The 21,931-nt window shown below is 30.4% G+C and overlaps 1 protein-coding gene across 1 annotated transcript; it reads right to left on the bottom strand.

The window, feature by feature from the left end:
• Window positions 1–2,257: 2,257 nt before the first annotated feature.
• Window positions 2,258–2,554, bottom strand: Smp_203680 (uncharacterized protein; the record flags this gene model as incomplete). The annotated part of the gene is made up of 1 exon (XM_018789395.1): window positions 2,258–2,554. The coding sequence occupies one exon, from the start codon at window positions 2,552–2,554 to the stop codon at window positions 2,258–2,260; it is 297 nt and encodes a 98-aa protein (XP_018654843.1).
• Between the last annotated feature and the right edge of the window lie 19,377 nt (window positions 2,555–21,931).

The following is a 21,931-nucleotide window of genomic DNA, read 5'->3' as shown; positions in this document are numbered from 1 at the left end:
GCCATGTCAAAAAAGTTCCAATTTTTAAACTTCAGTCAATTAGATTAGTAGTGTTATATTCACGTAATTTGAACAGTCAATTGATACTTCTTTGTTTCTAATGATTGATCTCGATTTCTGCTATAAGCGTTCTTGATAATCAGTTTTAATATACTCGAATAGTCCATTTTTGTATTGTTTACAGGCACACCCATCTGACGAGTTCCAAATAGGACGAAACTCACGTCCTGCATTCCACTTCTAGCCACCATCCATCTTTATTCTATTAACCTCCAGAGAAGTTAACAATGGTTTGGAACTGAGTATTTTTATTATGAGAATGGTCAAAATATTATTAGAAAATGATATGGTATCTTGAAGTGATTTACTTTACTATTGAGTTAATCAAGATTGGATGATTGTATGATTCTCCGTTTATTATTATTTTGTCTTGTTGTCCATTATGGGTTCAGCATCATTGATGAACACGGTGGATCAGATGCAGATGTGAGGACGAGAATCGGTAAAGCAAGAGCAGCATATTTAAAACTGGAAAACATCTGGAGCTCAAAACAATTGTCAACCAACACCAAAGTCACAATTTTCAATACAAATGTCAAAACAGTTCTACTGTATGGGGCAGAGACGTGGAGAACTACGAAAGCCATTATCCAGAGGATACAAGTGTTTATTAACAGCTGTCTACGCAAGATACTTCGGATCCCATGGCCAGACACCATCAGCAACAAGTTACTGTGGGAGACAACAAACCAGATTCCAGCGGAGGAAAAAATCAGGAAGAAGCGCTGGAAGTGGATTGGGCACAATTTGAGGAAATCACCCAACTGTGTCACAAGACAAGCCCTGGAGGTCAAAGGAGAAGAGGAAAATCAAAGAACACATTACGCCGAGAAATAGAGACAGACATGAGAAGAATGAACAAAGGTTGGATAGAACTAGAAAAGAAGGCCCAGGACAGAGTGGGTTGGAGAATGGTGGTCGGCGGCTTATGCTCCATTGGGAGTAACAGGCGTAAGTAAGTGAGTAAGTCATTATGGGTTAAAATGTCCAAAGTTTCTATAACGAAATGAAATCAGTGATTTCATTAATTGACAAGAAATTCTATAGTTTTTTTTCATACACATAGTTTTATTTACTACGTTGGAAAGAGTAAAAGCACCTCACTTATTTGCCTTACTTTATATTTCGAAAAACCTTTCTGAATTATTTTTTACTCTTAATATCTATTTAGTGGTTAATAAATGTAGGACATACTGTTACAATCAGTTTGATTTGTAGATTTTCCAGTTCTTCAATGTGTGTCCTATCTACTTACATCGTCTTTTTCTGATTTTATCTTCGGCTGGTAGCTGATTTGTCCTCTCCCACAATAGGCTATTGCTGATGGTATTATTTATTGTTTGATTATTGACCAAAAACTTTATGATGCGCTTATTTTAAGCAAACAGATAAACGTTGACTTTTAAAACTTTTTCAAGCAATTCCATAATTTGGAATCGTATTGTTACTTTACTTTGATTGATACATTTATCTATTATTAGTTGACATTTTCTGTTTGATTTCATGTAACTGATATATTTGTTTTAATAAAACAGATTTCTTTTCAGGCATTCAATATACAATTGATTTTGCGGTATGATATTATCTCGCCTGTTCTGTTTTATTTTATTTTGTATTGTAAAAAGATAATCTCAATAGCCTATTTTTTTCATTTGCTTACAGACAAAACTATAAAATTACTAAAATCTCCAAAAAACCCATTTTTAATAATAATCATCATGTGCTCACCAGTAACTGGCCTCAAAAGGTATTTCCTGGAGTTCTAGTGAGAAAGAGTGACCAGCGGAGTTCAACCAGATCTGTTGTGACATGGTAACTCACTGAAGACAATGATGGATGGTGGCGAGATTTCGTGAATCAATTGAAGTTAAACATCAACACTGTTGGATGCCGGCCAGCTCAGTGGTCTAGAAATTAAGCGTTAGCGTGTGGGACCGAAAGGTTCTGGGTTCGAATCCCGCGAGCAGGATTGTTGATGAACATTGCTGAGGAGTTCCGTGCTAGGAAGAAACAGCCGTCCAGCGTTTTCAGGTTTTTCATGGTGGTCTAGCCTTAACAGATTCATGAACTCAACTATAAAACTATTTTAAATGAAAGAAAATTTGTTTCTCTAAAGTTCAAGTTATCTTTATTAATGAATAATCAATTTGTTCATGGTTCATTGTGAATAAATTATTTATATATAAAAGCAATTAGTTCAGTGTAGAGTACTGTTTTCGGGCGCAGCTATTACACTACGTTGACCGTTATCTTTTGCATACTGAAATGCAAATCTAGCAACACATCGTTTTATTTCCTCAGGGATCAATTTAATACTTTGTACAACACCATCCACAATCACATGTTCTATACCAGAATATTCACCTGCAATAATCATTCTGATTGTAACCAAATCAACATTTTGATGGAGAGTTTCATAGCTTTTGATCGATTTACATGGTGAACATTGGTATGAAGATCGAACCCTATTGATACAAGAGGGAACCAAATACATATTCTCCACACAATAACAATCAGGTGAGTAGTGTTACCATTGGCTTGTTTGAGTGCTGTGATACTTCCCGGGCGCTCAGACCGCACCCGGAGCCTTTGACCTAAGAGTCTGATCCACAAGGTATTGAAGCAGCCATGTCTTACTTTCACGATTCCAAATAATTAAGTAGTAATTCTGTGATAACAACATGAGAATTTATTTTGAGATTTGATGTTAAAAAATAAGCTACTATTCTACCAAATTTATTGAATTCCAGCTTTTGCAATCTGATTAAGTTACAAATTGGTTTTTAAGATAATAAAATCAGATTTACTGGTTAAAGTATGGTCCAGTAAAGAGACAATCGGTGCTTAGAAGGAGGCTTTGAGGTTTTCGTACAAATTACAAGTGTTACAAATAATGAGCAATAGAAATATCTTTGTATGCTATTCTGAGAGTTCTAAAGGATTTCAAAAATGTTTACCTCCGTAGGGTAAAAGTGGTCGTATTAAATGTGTTAAGTTGTTAATTAGTTTTTTAATAACTTTTACATAATAGGCAAATAAACACTAAACCTAAATCTTAACCCCAAACCTTCAATTTTTAAATACTCATGAAGCCGCTGAAATTATATTTTATGGCCAAATTAATCATTTCGCATCTCATAGATTTTTGTCTGAAATAATTGTACCATGTAGCTACAAAGCACTTTTACATTGTAGTTATAGTCAATTCATAATGGAGACCATAACTCCAAATTCCTAAGCCTAATCAAAGACAATATGGATACTAAAAATTTATTTTGGTCTTGATGTGAGTGTTTTGGAAGCATGATAATATATATCCGTATAGGCGAATTTGTCTCTTCTTTTTCACAGTTTACAAGCATACTAACTTTTAGAAATTTTTAATGGTTTTATTATTGATGAAAAATCTGTTTATAATTCGTAATATTATCGTTTACTTTCATACAAACTATCCATTCACTAACGCTGTTTTTGAACTGGCTAAAAATTGGTTGATTATTCGTCACGGCTGTTTTAAAGTCGTCTCTCTGCTATACTTTTACCGATGTGACATGACAGTTTCAACAAAATCTATCATATAGGAAGTTGTTTACAAAAATGACTCTATCAAAATTTGAATTGTTTTGACGTGCATAAAAATTCATAACGTCAAAAGCACAAAATATACTATTTTCATATCCCAATTATAAATGATTTTCCGACATTTGGTAACATACTGTAATCAACTTCGATAATGAAGAAAACTGATTAAATTTTTCTCCTAGTAAATATGATCAAATATCCTTTCAAAAATGGATTGTTCGACTGGTCACACGCTGATTCTTCATAACCACATAGAGTTTCAATTACTAACTACTGTAGCTAGTTAGAGTTGTTTCTAAATAAGACTAGTTAAACAACGTAAACTATATAACCGTTCTTTCGTTGTGTTTAGTTTGATTAACACATGTCAGACATGTTAGTGATACTTACTTTAAACCAGGATGATTTTTATTTACTATAAGTTTCATTCATCATAAAATCTATAGATATTTTTCTTATAGAAGTATGTATTAAGCGGAAAAAATAGTCGAAAAAAATCAAGTATTTCTCCTTAGATTAGCTTTTTAAACTTAATCAAGGAAAATTTACTAGAGTTGAAGAAGGGTTCAGCAACTCATCTCGCCAAAAATACCATACTAAATAACTCTAACCAAAAAGAAATATCTCATTAATCCATCACTATCATTTAAGGTCTCTATATATCGTAAAAGAATAAATTTATGGTTTGTTTTATGGAATCTATGATCATTTTATTTATAAATAATAGCATTTTAATCTATACAAACATGATAATGAACATAATTTACGATGAAATCTATGTAGTTCAATTTTTGTTGATTACTACATTCAAAGACTTTTCAATCATTGATTCACTTCAAAAAGAACCATTACGATGGATCATTATAGTATTGTCTTGAACTTAATCAATCAATAAAAATATGTCATTACAAATGAAAAAGTTAACTACTGCATCATCTATATTCAATGTTTTTATTTTATTTTAAATATTTAACTTTTATTTAACTAATGATCAGTTGGCTTCATTTTTTATTTGCACAAATTATTATTTTTTTCCTTTAATATTTCTATGGTTATAAGTAGGAATATAACTAAGAAAAAAAAGTCACTGAAATGTATAATGATGTAAAGTTTGTCAGTTTATCTATTTGTTAGATTTTGTTTTCTTGGAGAAATTTTCATATGAACAATATATATAGTCTATTTCCGATTGTAATATGTGGTACCATTCAAGTGACTATTATTATTATTACCATTATCATTATTATTATCAGTAGTATTATTATTATGATTACTGGAAATGCTTTAGGCTAACAAAGAAATCAAGTTTTATTACATAATTTTTTTATTGTTTAAACAATCTTTTTTTTTTTCCGACACTAATTAATTGATTCAAAAGATGTAAAATATTAAATAAATCTTGTGAATGTTATTACTTATTAAAATTGAACAATAACATAAATATAATCTTAAATTTTTCTATACTAATCACTTTCAAATCAATTAATTATTGTAAGAAAACAATATTTATTTTATGCCCCTTCCAGCCATATAGAATGGTGAAGTCTAGTTGGCCCTTCTGGAGAAGAGTGCTACATCGAATCACGGCACAACGGCGGGACAGCTGTTTCTGCACTGCTTACGCAGAACCATTACATAACACTCACAACCCATTTTTTTGTCTTTTTGTTTAGTCAGACTCATTTATTTTACCAATCTTTTGAACCCTCAGTAATTATGCAATGACTATATGTGGCATCCGTAATCGTTCCCAGGTATTGGTAGAGTGGTTGATTAGGCCGATCTCCACCACCCGGGTTACCTCTGACGTTAGTTCATGGAAACAGTCTCATGATCCAGGAGGCACGACGACGACGTGTGAGTCAGATTTTGCCTCTTGTTTACCTTATTAATATATAACTGTAGTAACAACTTTTGTTTATGTTATATCTAGAGATTTGATTCTTGCTATGCCACGTACTACTAGACTACTTGAACGATTGAACCCGCAACGTTGCAAGAGAGAAGACAGAAGACTAGTAAGTAGGAATTTTATTACCAAAACAGTGTGGAATATAGTACAAAAATCTCATGTATTTATAGTTTTTGTCTGTAAGTAAACCATCATTTTGGACAGCCAATAGGCACATAGGGGTTCCCTCTTATTCATTCAATAGGGAAGCTACGCGTCGACATTCTAGAATGTTCCCCTAGCGGTGATTAGATGGAATGTCTTCTGCACTTTCTGTGCTTCTTGAGGCTTCCTTGAGTTCGCCAACGAGCCATCCTTACAGTTTATTATTCCGACGTTATCACAGAAACTATAAATAAATTAGTGTGTTCATATTATATTAATGTGTATAAAATTGAATTTCTTGCTGTTTTGTATTGTATTAAATGAATATAAGCTTAAATAGTATGGGGAACACAAGTGGAAACTGTCAAATTCAATCTTGTATCTGGTATTCATGATATTTAAAATAATAAAATCGAAGCATACGTGCTCAAATTTGTCAATTTTCACTTTCATAAATATCTGAAATACATGTAATACAAATATTGGTATTTGTTTTGTACATTATATACACATTGACATCATTTGTACTTGTTTTGTTTTTCTTTTTCAACAAACTTCAGTTATCAAATGCTTAAAGTTGATCTTTATATTTGACAACAACTAGTCATGAATATATATTTCTCTTGGAAACATAATCTTTATATGATTATACTGTTTTTCAATATATCTGATTTATAATTTTTATTATTAAGCTGACTTTATTATGTATTTTATTTTTTAATTTTTTTCAAAAATAACCAGTATTCATTTACCATATTACGTAATAGTATAAGGATTATTTTATTTTATTACTACCGTAATTGATTTCCCAGTCACTTCTTCATAAAATATCATCCAAAAAACTCATCGGGTTCTGAGAATTTTCACTACACTATATCCCGATGCATGCATATATATTAACTACTGATCAATCTAATTCATCATTTCAATGTCCAACTATTACAGATTATAATTAGTTGATAATAACCTGAAATAAATTGAAGCAAATTCTTGTCATTTTAAGAAAATCTTTGATTTTCCCACTGTTTTTAAATAAATTAAATCAGTGATAATCTAATTTACGAAAAATCTAACAAAAACCTTAAACCTTATTTCTACAAGGGATATATGAATACAACACCTAATGTAAAATAAAAAAATAAATTAATGATGATCATCAAAGTCATAGTAAATCTTGTGATATTGTTATGTAATAATTTAAGTAGGTTATTAAGCTTATATCAAGTGCTAAACTGATATTCCAATGTTTCTTGGTATATTCATGATATTCGGTGATAGTAAAATCAAGAGTAACTAAATGGTTTATATATTACATTAAAACATTTTAAAAATCCATTGTAGAGTCAAATGTTGTAGTCATTGAATTTAAACATCTCAACTCAGTGTTATCATGTTTGTCATGAAACATAATGCCCTAGTACGGCCGTGAGTGGGGAGATTCTGCTCTCACTCTCAAAATGCTCTCACATGGACACGCGTATATAGCCTCTGCAAGGGAAGTCCTACTCACTGCCTTCTCGTACCACAGGTGTTGTTTACGAAACTGAGAGGACAAAAGGCGAATGTTCGGCGCTTTAACTGGGTTGGTGGATGTAGAGTGTCCACCTAGGGGAGTTGTAAAACCCTTATTCCAAACCAATGGTGCACATGAGCTTCAGTATCCTGAGGAAACAAATGGAGTATGAATAAATCTTTGGTCACAGGCTACCATGAGACTGCATCTTCACTGCCTTGTGGATTAGGCCTTTAGGTCAAAGGCTCGGGGTGTGGCCCCCTTAGAAAACCACCTGCTTCAGTTAGGGCACCTAGGCAGTATCATAGCCCTTACACAGATCAAATGAGATTTGTCTAGCGCATATATATCTGGTGCTCCTTTTGTACCAATACTTATGTGTTTAAATAATAATAATAATACAAAATTTAACGTTGAAAATCCATAGTTTTTGCAGAGTTTTAAATTTGAAGTGAATATTAGGTGTTATTTGATTATCATCGATTCTTCAGTTGGTGACAATTCATAGTGTATATACATATACATATTGTCATCAAAATGCTTAATAGGTATTAAAGGTAAAACAATTGTATTTACAAAACTGAACACTTGAATTGTAAAAACAAAATAAAATAAAAGTTAAGGATGAAAAAGGCAAGTATCTGTACTTTTACCTATTATGCTCGGTGAGGTATTCTATTTCATTGTGATTATTAACTCCAATAGCCTTGATTGGTCGTATAAATATCTGTTGAGACAAATTTAAACTTTATTAGTGTTTTTCTAAAAAAAAATAATATTCTTATTCACGAGAGATAAATTTTAACACAAAAATTGGACTTTGACAAATCCTTTTTCATTTGTATTTATATGTATGTTGTTGTTCACGAGATGCCGGCAAATCCAGCTGACGAGTCGCAGATAGGTTGAAACGCACGTCCTGACTTCTATTGATAGCCACTAACCGTCTTTGCTTTGAATGCTTGTGAATCAAAGCTATATCGCGGCGATACGCACAGTATGCACATATGTCAATAAGAGAGTGATCAATGGCAGTCCTAAACATCAATGGAAGGATTCAAGTAAAACAATACCAAGTGAACAATACCAGTGTTGTCATGTTTTATCCAATTGAAGAGTAAACCGACATGAAGCAATTTTTCTAATGTATTTGAATTGAACCTATTAAAAATGTCTTTAAATAAAATGTAATGTAAGAAAGTAAATATCACAATCGTGTATTTTATTTTTTGATTTGTTCAAACATTTGGAACTAACTACATCTTAATGTTATTCATCTAGTTAGTTTATTACTTTCACAAAACAAATGTACATAAATATATGTAGGATAATTTTCAATTGAGCAATCTTAAAACACTATTAAACATATTCATGAAATGATCGGGGGACTCTAAGGTTGACTTTATCTTTAAGATAGTTGTCGTGGTTAAATGAATGCATCTAAAAAATTTGAATATTTTTCTGATAATCACTCAACTGAAAAAATACATATATTCTCAATGATAACTACCTTCAAATTTGACCCTTGATGTTTAATTTAAAGGTCGTAACAGTCAGTAAATATGACAATAATTTATCATTGGTCCATAAAGCAGACCTGTTTGCGTTTGGAATGTAGGGAATCAGAAATTAACTCAATGCTATTTTTGTCATCACGTTTTTCAATAATCAAGGTGTTAATTCTGTATGAGAAAGTTAGGTATGCGATAAAAAAGAATTTCACATGTCAATGAAAGAAGTAAATAATGATTCCTGGTTATGAAACATTCTCCGACTGATACAATGTTGATAACTATATAATCTTCATAATACACTCAAACTATATACAAAAAAATTAGTTAAGTGGAATCATCCAAAGAGAAAACAAACCTTTAATGTATCTAAACTATATGATTAAATAAGTCATTCAAATACAAATTTTTTTCGGGTTAGCATTTTTTTTTTAGCGAGTTGGTTTTCTGTGGGATGGGATCGCTAACCCTATACCTAACCCTCCTCCTTTATCCGGGCTTGGGACCGGCAGTAGTAAATACAAATAGAAATAGTTAAATATTTTAGAAAATTAGATAAAAGGCAAATTATTTTATCCTTCCTACATTGCTTTCTTTACATTCGATAAAAATTCTAATTGCAAGACAAAGTAATTTTCAATAAAAATTAACATGTAAAAAACAATACTATTTTCTGTTGGAAAAAAAAACAAAACAAAACATCCTTTAATCTTAAGTGATATTAAGAAATATTTAGAAAGCAAAGAATTCTTAAACTGATTATTTATTTTCCAAATGTATCTTGAACTCAGACGCCAAACATGTGTCGTACATATAATTAACGACAGGTGCTTTAATATATATCTTTTAGCTGATGTTGGTTTATTGACTGAATTGATACAAGACTTGTAAATGTAAAATTATTAATAAAGAAGTTAAATTATGAAATAAATTTTGTAGTTTTAATAGGCTGGAACTCCGTTCATCAGCTTTTGGATTTCTTTTTTTAATAAAAGGCTTCTCATAAATATATATTTGCTTTGCATAATAAGTTATTTACATTCCATACACATAGATGCCTTTGGAAGTTTGGACAAATTTTAAGGTTGTTCTTACCATCCTCTTGATGTAATTATCGATAGAAAAAGTCTTGAATGTGGGTTTATTTGAATATAATTTAAATCACAGACTAACATTAACTAGATCGCTAGAAGAGTCATAGAAATCCACTGTTTATATGTTACGTAAAAATATACTGTCTAATTTCCCTTGGTTTTTCATCATTTTTGTAGATGGAGTTATTTCACAATAACAATTAGTATATCCTATTAATCAATATCTAAGCCTTTGCATTCTTTTCACTGATTCATGAACTAGGTTTTAAGTCTTAAATATAGTCATTCATTGTATTCATTTCAACGTAATAAATAAGTTATTTTGGTAAAGTAGAATATTTGCTATCAGTTCTGATAATTGATGTGCTAAAAATCAGGTAATAGTTCATTATATTTGTTTAAGGGAGCTCATATACAAGTTGATAATTTTTCTGTTTATTAGAATGTGAACGAATGAAATAATTGTATCGATTTTCATTGGATAGTGTAGATTTGAGTAAACAAAGATAGCAATGTCTTGAATATTCTGCCAGTATGAACATTGGGTCAGAAATTCAAAAGTTCTATATTCTGAATTGTGGAAAAGATCAAAATTGATTTTTGATTCATTCACGTATTGTATAGAAAGGTATTCCCTTATTTTGCAGTTGTTTTTTATCCAGATAATAGATCAAAACAATCCAATGAATTTGGATGCTGATGTTATACACTTCCAAATGTCTGTGTTATCCATATCACATCTGGAAGTTAAATTGACACTCTATAGAACAAACTCAAAAATGCTGCGGATGGAATTTGATGTGCCGTTTCTGTTGATGAAGCTTCTCAATCTTTTATGCTGCTGATTTCTTTTTGCTCATTAGCCTAAGCTTTGCGGGATATGCCTATGTATTCCTTTAAGTGTTTTGTAAAAACTTCATAGTTTATATAGAACAGAAAGTTAAAATTTGTTTTACGATAGTCTGTACATCTCAAAATATTCTAGTAGTTAGCTACTTTCTGTTTTAAGATACTATAGTTATTTATTCTCGTTAAGTAAGAATCTTGTGACTATTTATTAGATGTTATTTTATTCTCTTGAAGCATAAAACGTAAAACCTGCAGTGTTGTTCACTGGCTTTATACATAATTATATCATTTTGAACACGAATTAAATGACGGGTTTTCATATAAATTCTGATCTGTTTTATATAAAACCACACACTACATTTTCTGTCATTTACAACTGAATTCGTTTACGTTTATTAACATGTATTCTTGGAATGCTTATTCTCGATTTATTACGTCTTTTAGCTGTAATATTGATTTTCATTTTTAATACTGGTCTTTATCGATGTGTTCTCTTTTATATTTCATCTTTTTCAAACTCAGACTTGTACGCTCTACCTCATTCTGGTTTCTTAAACAGTCGAATGAAATTCCGATTGTCAGTAGGGGGATGTGTAGAGATTGTAGTATATTCACAACTGAGTTCACAAGTTGGCTCGATCGTTCAAAGGTAAAGCATTCACGTACAAGACCGAAAGTCCTGAATTCGAGTCTCGAGTGCTGGATCGTGAATGCGCACTGCTGAGGAGTCCCATCCTAAGATAAGTCGGACGTCCAATATTTCCAGGTTTCAAATGATAGTCTAGCTTAGATTGACTCATGAATTCAAAATTGTGAAATTCTAATTATTTTACAATGTTGAATAAATGATACTTAATTATTAAATTTGTTTTAATATTATTTTATTACTTGGAAGTTATTCTTTAGAAATATTTATCTACTCTTCATCATGTTATTTAGTGTCTAAACACAGAAGAATTTTATAAACACTGATTGTTCAACATGGATGATACTTTGATAATAATAATAATAAAGATAAAGACTAACTATAAGAAAACATAATGCATCAATTCACTTAGTTTTGTTTGTTTGAATACGCAATACGCACAGTATGCACATATGCCAATAAGAGACTAACCAGTTGCAGTCTTAAACATCAATGGGAAGATTCAAACAAACTATGCCAAGTGAATTTAAACTTCACCCCATTGCACAAGTAAGTGACTATCAACATTCAGTAGTTGAGTGGATAACACGTTTGAAGCGAAAGTTACAGAGTTCGAGTCCCAGAGTGAACATCAACTCTGAGATGCTGTTACATCTAACTGACGAGTCCCAGATAGGTTGAAACGCGCGTTCTGGATTCCACTGCTCACTACTATCCATCTTTGCTTATAATGCATCGATGTTGTTTTCTTTTTTTTGTTTTATTATCGATTTTCGTTGTTTTTTTCTTCATTATTTTATAACTTAATATAAATAATACAAAAAAAGAATGATCGATTAAAATAATCAATATTTTTTATTTTTTGATTTATATATTAATATTTATTGATTTATTTGTTTGTAGTTCATTCACTATTTTAATGAATCATTCATTATGAACTAAATTTGAATAAAAACAAAGTCATTTATCCAATTTTTTTGTAGTGTTCATCAGTTTCAGTTTCAAGTTGTAAAGTACAAGAGGCCTGTATTAGTCCTGGCGATGATGGTCCCTCAGTTGATCCAACTTTCTTTTGAAAGAGTCAACGGATGGAGCCTCAATCACGTGCTAAGGTAATGAATTCCACTCGTTGATGATTCGATGGGAAAGTCAATAGTCAGCTGACAAGTAATTCGTTCTGGGCTTGTTAACCTTTTTGGGAGAGTCCTCGTAAATTTTCTGTTTCGGAAGACAAGAAAAATGACGGCAAATCAAATGCAAATTTATCACTAAGAAATTTGAAAACTGAAATCAAGTAGCCTCTGATTCTTCGATATGACAACGGGAATAAGTTTAGCTTGGTCAGTCTATCATCATACAGGAGCTTCACTATTCCAGGAATCAGCTTAGTTGCTGTTTTCTGGACAGCGAATGATGGATTTCTTTTAAAAAAAAATGAAATTTAGGTTAACAACAATAAAATTTTTATTTTATTTTTAACTATTAAAATTGTATAAGAATAAAAAAATGTTTGCCGCCTTCATTATTTAAAAAAACAAAAAAAATTGATCGTTAAAATGCCGGATAATATGAATATAAAAATAAATAATTAATGATAATATCTATTTGTTAATAAGCATGTTTACAGTTTAATTTTTCTTTTTTTCTTTCTTTTTTTTTATAAAAAAAAAACAAACAAACAAAAGCATCACCATATTGTTTGAAACAATAATATTAATTATGGTTACTTTTAATCATTTAAATAAATTAATCTGATGCTGTTAAAAGAGTAACTCCTTTTTAACATAGATGAGTAATTTATTTTGATAATTATTATTGGTTATTTAAATGAAATGAATAAAATGAAAGGTTTACTTATAGTTTATATACAATAATAGAGTAAGTTCACTTAGTATTGTTTGTTTGAATCTTCCCATTGATGTTTTTAGGACTGCAACTGGTCAGTCTCTAATTGGCATATGTGCATACTGTGTGTATTGCCTTGATATTGCCTTAATTCACAAACATTATAAGCAAAGAAGGTTAGTGGCTTGCAGTGTAATCCGGGACGCACATTTCGTTCTATTTGGGACTCATCAGCTGAATGTACCTGCATCTCAGAGTTGATGTTCACTCTGGATGCACATACGCCAACTAGGGATCGATCAATTGTAGTTCAAAATAACAATGGGAAGATACAAGTAAACAACAACAAGTGAATTTAAAATTATTTAGTTTTCTTTCAAATATAATACCTGATACTTAGTATTGTTTGTTTGAATCTTCGTATTTGATATTTAGGAGTGCAATTGATCAGTCTCCTATTGGGATATGTGAATACTATGCGTATTGCCTGGATATTGCCTTAATTCACAAGCATTCTAAGCAAAGATGGTTAGTGGCTATCAGTGGAATCCAGAACGCACGTTTTGCACAAACAAGTGACTGTGAAGACACATTAGCTGAATGGATAACGCGATGACGTTTGGAGTAAAATGTACTGAGTTCGAGTCCTATAGTGAACATCAACTCTGAGATGCAAGTACATTCAACTGACGAGTCTCAAATAGGATGAAACGCGTGTCCTAGATTTCACTGTCAACCACTATCCATCTTTGCTTATAATACCTAAATAGTTTATAATTTGAAGAAAAAAAAACCAAACATAATTAACATATTATTTAAAGTAATTACACTCATTTTAATTTCATAATTAATTACTAATTACACAGTAATAATCATAAATAATTTTGAATCATAGTAAATTAATCAAATGTCAAATTATATATGTATTCTATACTGATTATGAATCTTTTGTTAGTTCTTTATTGTTTTTGGTTCTTTGTTGAAATCTTCCTTCCTTCCTGTATTCATATGTTAATATTGTTAATGTAAATTATGTATCTTGTATTTACACTAATCACTTATTATAATAATGAAACTAATTCTATATTAATCTTAATATTATTAAATAATAAAAAATATATAGTGAAAAAAAAAGAAAAAAAAAAAAAAGTGTAAAATTTATTTTTTTAAAAATTAAGTTTTGATTTGTGTTTCCGGGACTTTTCTAATCTAAATAAATGGTATATTGAATTATAATTATGTATATTAATTGAATGGTTTATATAATAACAGGAAATTAATAATTAATGAAAACACATTTATATATGATAATGATAGTTAATGTGTAATTTCCTTATAAACAAGAAGATTAGTTTTTAATTTCCGTTTTATATTATTATATGTTTTGGCTAATTATTTTAATACTAATTATATGAAATTACAATATAGTTGATATATATGTATACAATAAATTAATTGTGAGATTAGATGGATAGTGGCTAGCAGTGGAATCTAAAGCATGCGTTTCGTCCTATTTGAGACTCGTCAGCTAGATGTACCTCCATCTCAGAGTTGATATTCAAGCTAGGACTTAGGTATATCCAGCTTACGAGTCCCAAATAAGACAAAAACGTTGTTTTGGATTCCACTGTTAGCCATTAACCGTTTTTGCTTATAATGATGGTGAATTCAGGCAATATCAAGGCAGTCCGCATATGACACACATATACCAACAAGTGACTGATCAATTACAGTCCTAAATAACAATGTGAAAATAAGAGTAAATGACATCAAGTGAATTTATAATGACTATGTTTTGTTTTTTATTAAAATAATATTTAGTTTTAAATAATTCATCATCATCATAATAATAATAGTTCATCTTTTTAGTCGCCATCTCAAATATTATAAATTTAATTAGAATTTTTTTATAATTTCACTATAAAAATAAATTCATTTATAATAGTTTATTTACAATTGTAAGGTAAACAAATGATATGAGAATGAATAAACATTTTAAAATCTATAAAAAATTAGTTTACAATTATTGAACTTATATACTAAATAGTATAGATTATTGAGATGGTGGAGAAGATTTGTAGCTCAGGTGGTTGATTTTGATGGAGTTTTGTTCTCTGAGCTGGATAGTTTTGTCGGGTTTGTGCTGATGATGTCGTTCAGAAGGACGATGAAAGCTCCACGACCAAATCATCCAGCTTGGAGAACAAAACTCTATTTAAAAAAAGTACAGAGTAATGATTATTATGATATAAATTAGTTTCGATAAAGCAATGAGAAGATGGAATTGATCTGAAGAAATAACTGATGTATTTATGCTAGACATTTTGTAACTATATAACAGACTTTTTTCAGATCAACTCCGTCTTCCTCACTGCTTTATCGAAATTTATAAAAGTGATTAAATACTGCTAATATAAATTAGTTTATACAAATATTTGTCAATATTAGGACGAACAGTTCGACAAATATTGGGCGCCGAGTATAGAAAAGTTGTTACATGTGGAAATTATATTTTAAATAATTTCAGTGATTGAAATTTTAAGAATTCCAACATTTCGTCCAACAAACTTGTCTAAATATCCTCAGGGTAATAATCTACATCAAAATCATCAAAGAAATATATAGTGTTTAATAATCAAATCAGATCAAATCTATACTGTGTTAATCCAATCATATTTAGATATTGACTTTAGTAAATAGGATAAGGTGAGATAGTTTAATGAGAATCACGTAAAAAGTTCACAGTGTGAAAATAAATAAATGAGTGAATTCTGTGTGTGCGTTTGTATGTGTAAGAATGAGTTATTGATAAGCCAAGATGGCTAGTGACTAGCAGTGTAATCGAGGGCGAGCGTTCCGTCCTACTTAGGACTCGTCAGCTGAATGTTCCTGCATCTCAGAGTTGATGTTCACTCTGGGACTTGGACACACTACCTTTCGCTTCAAATGCCATCGCGTTATCCAGTTGCAGTCCTAAACATCGATGGGAAGATTCAAACAAACAATACTAAGTGAATTCGAGTTCTCAATAGTTTAAATTCGATGTTAATTTGTTTCTATATTAAGTAGGAATAAAAGTACATGTTAAAGGTTTAAAAATTGTTTCTGAGACATTGATGTGCATGTAAAATGAGAATTATCAAATCATAATTGTATTGCTAAAATAACCCACATTAATTTCACTTAGAATAACGATACATGTGAAATAAACAGATTAGATAAAGAATGGGTTCAATGACTTGTTAACGAATATTTGTCAAGTAGTTGTTAGTTCAATACCATCCTTTCTGTTCAAGCTATTCTTCTTTGCCCATATATTTAGCATTTCTACTGTTCATCTTTCTTTATATGTTTTAAAATCTTTCTAATGTATTTTGATCCTTTCAAATTAGTTTATTTTAGTTATTCTAATGAATATAAAGTTTTTCGAGATGGTGGAGAAGATTTGTAGCTCAAGTGGTTGATTTTGATGAATTTTTGTTCTCTGAACTGGATAGTTTTGTCGTGGAGCTTTCACCGTCCTTCTGAACGATATCATTAGCAGACTTCGGGTAGAAGTGAAGTTTGTGTTGATGATGTCGTTCAGAAGGACGATGAAAGCTCCACGACCAAAACATCCATCTCAGAAAACAAAACTCCATCAAAATAAAACTTTCCCTTTGGCATAATACACAGAATCTATTCAGTAAATAATATATTTATCCAAATAATTAATACATAGAATAATAATAAGTTTTACAGATTAGTTCATTTTAATTGATTTTAGAACTAAACAAAGTTGACAGTAAAGATTAGTTGTCCTAACAACAACAAAAAAATTTAAATAAACCAAGTTATACAAATAAAAGATTTTATCTTTTGAAAAATAACAAGCATATTATTATTAGTAGTAGTAGTATTGGTAGTATTAGTAGTAGTATTACTACTATTGTTACAGTGACATATGAAATGGTAATATAACTGATAAATATTCTATAAGCATGTTATGATTGTTGTTTTTTTTTTAGTTATCTATAACCTTATAAGAATATGAATAGAACAAGGTGAAATAATAATTTAAAACTGTCAGAATTGGATTATTGGTCTATCTAATAGTTACTATTACACTCATTCATTCAGTTATATCATTAGTACAGTATGAGAATGGTCGGAAAATGTGACAAAATATAATAAGTTAAATGATTATAGACAATGATATGTAACAATACAGAAAAATTGAAGTAAAATCTTATTTTATTTCTCAAATTCTTATTGACGTCGCTTTGAGACAATTTGTGAGTATAGTGAAATGTTTCTTGGAAAAAAAGTTTTTTTGTGGTCATTTGGTACCTAGTTTCAGATTAAGAAAACTAGTTAGTTTTTTGGGTCCGAAATTAATTTAGTAAGCAAAAACAAGTAAACTGTCAATAATTCCTAGTTGATGCTGAGAGTATTATCATTACTGATATGAAGTAATCACTTAATTTTTGATGGTCAGAAAATTTCTAGTTTAGTGATATGCTTAGATGAGAATATGAAATGCAACTATTATGTTATCGAATATCCTGATGTGGAACTTACAGAGAATTATCGTTGATTATTATTATTGTCAGTGTCATATTTCAAGATACTTTACCATGAAGTTTGCTCATCACTGTATTCATAGATATACTAATTGAAGTAACTTTATGTACCTCTACCTATTGGGGTTAATTCACTGCTTTAATGATTCATTGATATGTTTAAATGTCACATATAATATGATTTAATTAAACATAAACTCAAGCAGGTTACGTGTTTTCCTGAATGGTGTGAGTGAAAATCTAAGTATTTTGCATACATTTCACATCTTTCAACTGTCAAATGATATATTCAAACACGCACACATGTCGACAGGTAGTTTCAAATCTAGTATTTTAGTGTTTGTGTCTCGTTAGCTAAAACAGACAGTACTCCGTGACTTTCTACCATGGATACAAATGTTTAATTGTCTTATACTAATCTCCTCTTAATGTGCCTCCGGTTATATATATATATATATATGTTTATTCTTTTTAACTCAGTCTAAACAACTCACTATTATTTCATTTCATTCACAGATGTTGAGTCCTCAAAAAATTTCGATATTGTAATGGAAAACCGGACTTGATTTAAAAAATTTGATGTATCGTAGCTACGAATCTGAAACTATTCTTTCGAGGTCTGTTTAAACATTTAAATATTAAGACATAGGGAGGTCAGCTATACCAATGGATCAAATTAGTACAAAGAAAAATAAGTGAAATGGGAAGATAAAAATTTCCGATACCATGATATATCCTAGAATGGATTGAAGATTACCGTAGAATTTTCAAGGTTAGGAAGGATTGTAAACGAAAATAATGTAAATTCTTATGTCCTAGGCTTCCATAAACTTGACAATGAGTCCTTGAAAATGTACATACAAAACACCGAAATCTGTTTGGCGATCTATTCTATCACCTGTTTCAATTTATGTTTCCCTACAGAAAAATATGCTTTTCTATGTTTTGTATTTGACACAAGGTGGTTATGAAGCTATTTGAATACATGCCCCATCACTCATGATTTTATTCTTCTGTTACCTCCTACTATTTATGTAACTTAACAAAAGTATGTTAATTGAAGTGGAATATGATTTATTTATTTTGTGCGATGCTGTAGCCTATGTGAAATCATGAGATTTGTTTTTCAACTACAATTAATTTGATACAATTTAATATGTTTTCTCGAAAACTGTTTTCAATCTTTGTTCAAACATTATGCTACCAGATTTTGGTATGTACAATAAACCAATCTAAAACTTTGACTTTACAAGGGAATCAAGAAAGTATTTTGATGTTGACTGACTTTTTTGTCGATTTCTAAACTTTAACAGATGTTTATTTAAAAACAGTATATTATTTAGCAGTTTTGTATCGTCTTTAATGGCATCTACAATGTGAATGAAATGAATTTCTTCTAAGAGAGACCTAGACAAGCCGTCCTGGTAATTCAGCTGACAAAAACTGTGGTAGTTCAGATGGTAACCAATTCACGTAAGTTTTGCATTAGCTGATCATTTTATAGGTTCTTCACCCCTTCGACATAAAAGTCTGTCCAGAAAAGTAATTTAATGTCTTTTTTCCTGTTGAGAAGTGAGTTGATTGTCGTTTTGAACGCTATTTTATCTATCTTTTGGACATGCTATATCAAAACCTTTATCATATAGGAAAAATTCATCATCAGTGTGTCTCTCATGCTAAGTTGCTTCGCTAATAGGGTCAGTATTCATATATTCAGAGTGTGATAAACAATCATCTTGTATGAGATATTCCAAACGACTGTATATAAAAACTACCACTTTTCGAAAATATTTACAAAGGAAAATCGAAAAACGTTTTCCATATGTAGTGAAATAAATTCATTCAATTGTTTTAGCTGAAATATCTGTTTCAGATCAACGTTATTTTGTCATTTTACTATCGAATGGTTATATTGTTTATTTTATTCAATGTTATGTATGTTGTGTTATGTTATGTTATCATATAAAAATGACAGTTTTGTCCAGATCCTTTTCTGTTTTTATTAGACATTCTTTTGAAGTTACTCTTTCAATAACTTAATCCTGTTAGATATCCCTTACTCGACGTTAGTCTTATTAAACTCACACAATGAACCACATGGTTTTATGTATTATGAAAGCTTAAACATTTTGACAACATATAGTTGTACGGATGATCAAGCTGGATAATTCCTAAATTATAAATGAATATATATGATAAAAATAAAATTATGAACCAAGTAACTTATTCCCTTGTTGTTGTTTACTTGTATTTTCACATTGTTATTTAGGACTGCAATCGATCAGTTTCTTGTTGGCCTATGTGCATCCTGTGCGTACTTCCTCGATATTGCCTGAAGTAACAAGCTTTATAAGCAAAGCTGGATAGTTGTTAGCAGTAGAATCCAGAACGCGTAAACAACAACTAGTAAGTGCAACACCCCATTGCACAAGCACGTGGCTATCAGGACTCAATAGCTGATTGAATAGAGCGATGGCGTTTGAAGCGAACGGTACTAGGTTCGAGTCCCAAAGTGAACATGAACTCTGAGATGCAGGTACATCCAGCTGACGAATCTCAAACAGGACGAAATGCGCGTCCTGGATTACACTGTTAGCCACTATCCATCTTTGCTTACCAAGTAACTATTTGTTTGAATACATTTTAAGGAACTAATCTTACAATTTACTGAACAAAATAATCAATTTTAAATAGTGGAACTATGAGTTGCTTTGTCTGTTAGTAATACGAAAAAATAACTATGAAAATGTACTTTATCAAATAAATAATGTTACTTTTAACGGTTAAATTAGTAGTCTCATATTCAATATTACATTTTTTTTAAATTTTATTATAGAATTTTAAGTATACAGGGTTTCAGCAAGTTCTTTCTATTCTTCTTAGACGTTAAAATGTAAATATATAAATATAAATGTAGGCGTTTAAATTATGTAGCTGAATTGTATATCATTAAATGAAATCATTACAAGAAAATTACAATGTTCACAACAGTGAGAAAGTAACAGGTTCAAGTGTATATATTAATGTATGCAGAAATGGATCATGACTTGCAATAAAATCCAGGAAGCGCGTTTCGCCCCATTTCAAGACTCTTCAGCTGCATGTATCTACATTCAAATAACCAATCCAAATATGAAATATGCATTATCAATAAGCTCAACCCTTAAAGCTTATTCTTTATTTGGTATATAAGCTAAATATGGAATTGTGAAGCTTTTTTCTTTACCCGTACTCTTCATAATGATAACTCTGTGGTATGATATGAACTTATTAGATACAATCGATTAAGCATTCATATTCATTTTATGTTACTTTTGAAAAATGATACGAGCGTTGTAGTGCTAAGTGAAACATTGGTTTTTTTTTGGGGGGGGGGGTAAAATAAAAAATAAAAAACCTCATTATCATTGTATTGTTTATTCAATAACATTTTGGGCGGAATTTAATTAACAAAATAAAATAATAATTTCCCTATATATTCATAATATATTATACTTACTCACTAAATTCCTATGTTTGTTATATTAAATTCATAATTAAATATTATGTTTATAATGAAATGAAATCATGGGATTTCGCTGCCTCAATTCTAGTAATAATAATAATAAGTAGAATTAAAAAAGTAGGAGATAATAACAGAAATAAAAGGGAAATTGTGAAAAACAATTAAATTAGATTGAAAAGTTCGAGGGATACAAGCCTTCCAAAAACGACATAGATTTATTATCATTATTGTGTTGATATAGTAACACACAAAACAAACATAATCATGATATGTATTTTTCTTGAAAAACAATTAAATAATATATTTAAAATTTATATATGAACGAATTAATAACAATGGTATTCAACGGAAGAAAATTTATACATATATGTATGATGTATGCATGTTTGATAGTTGAATTCATGAATCATTTAAAGGTAGACCGTCTGGGGAATACGGAAGCACTAGATAGCCGCCCTAGTATGGGACTCCTCAGCAGTGCGCATCTACGATACCAATTGAGATATTCGAACTCATGACCTATCAATCTCTCACGTGAACGCCTAACCTTTAGACAACTGAGTGTCTAACTTCAACTAATCCATGAAATTGCGCTACCGTCCATACATGATGGTCTAGCTTTAATTGACTCATGAATTCAACTATTAAAAAAACTAAAATCTCAACAAAGCCTCATTCTGATAATATGCATGTTTACCTCATTTTTCT

Source organism: Schistosoma mansoni, chromosome W, assembly GCF_000237925.1.
Source record: "Schistosoma mansoni strain Puerto Rico chromosome W, complete genome".
Taxonomy (NCBI): domain Eukaryota; kingdom Metazoa; phylum Platyhelminthes; class Trematoda; order Strigeidida; family Schistosomatidae; genus Schistosoma; species Schistosoma mansoni.
The sequence above is the reverse complement of the archived record's forward strand: the minus strand, read 5'-3'. Positions and strand labels throughout refer to the sequence as shown.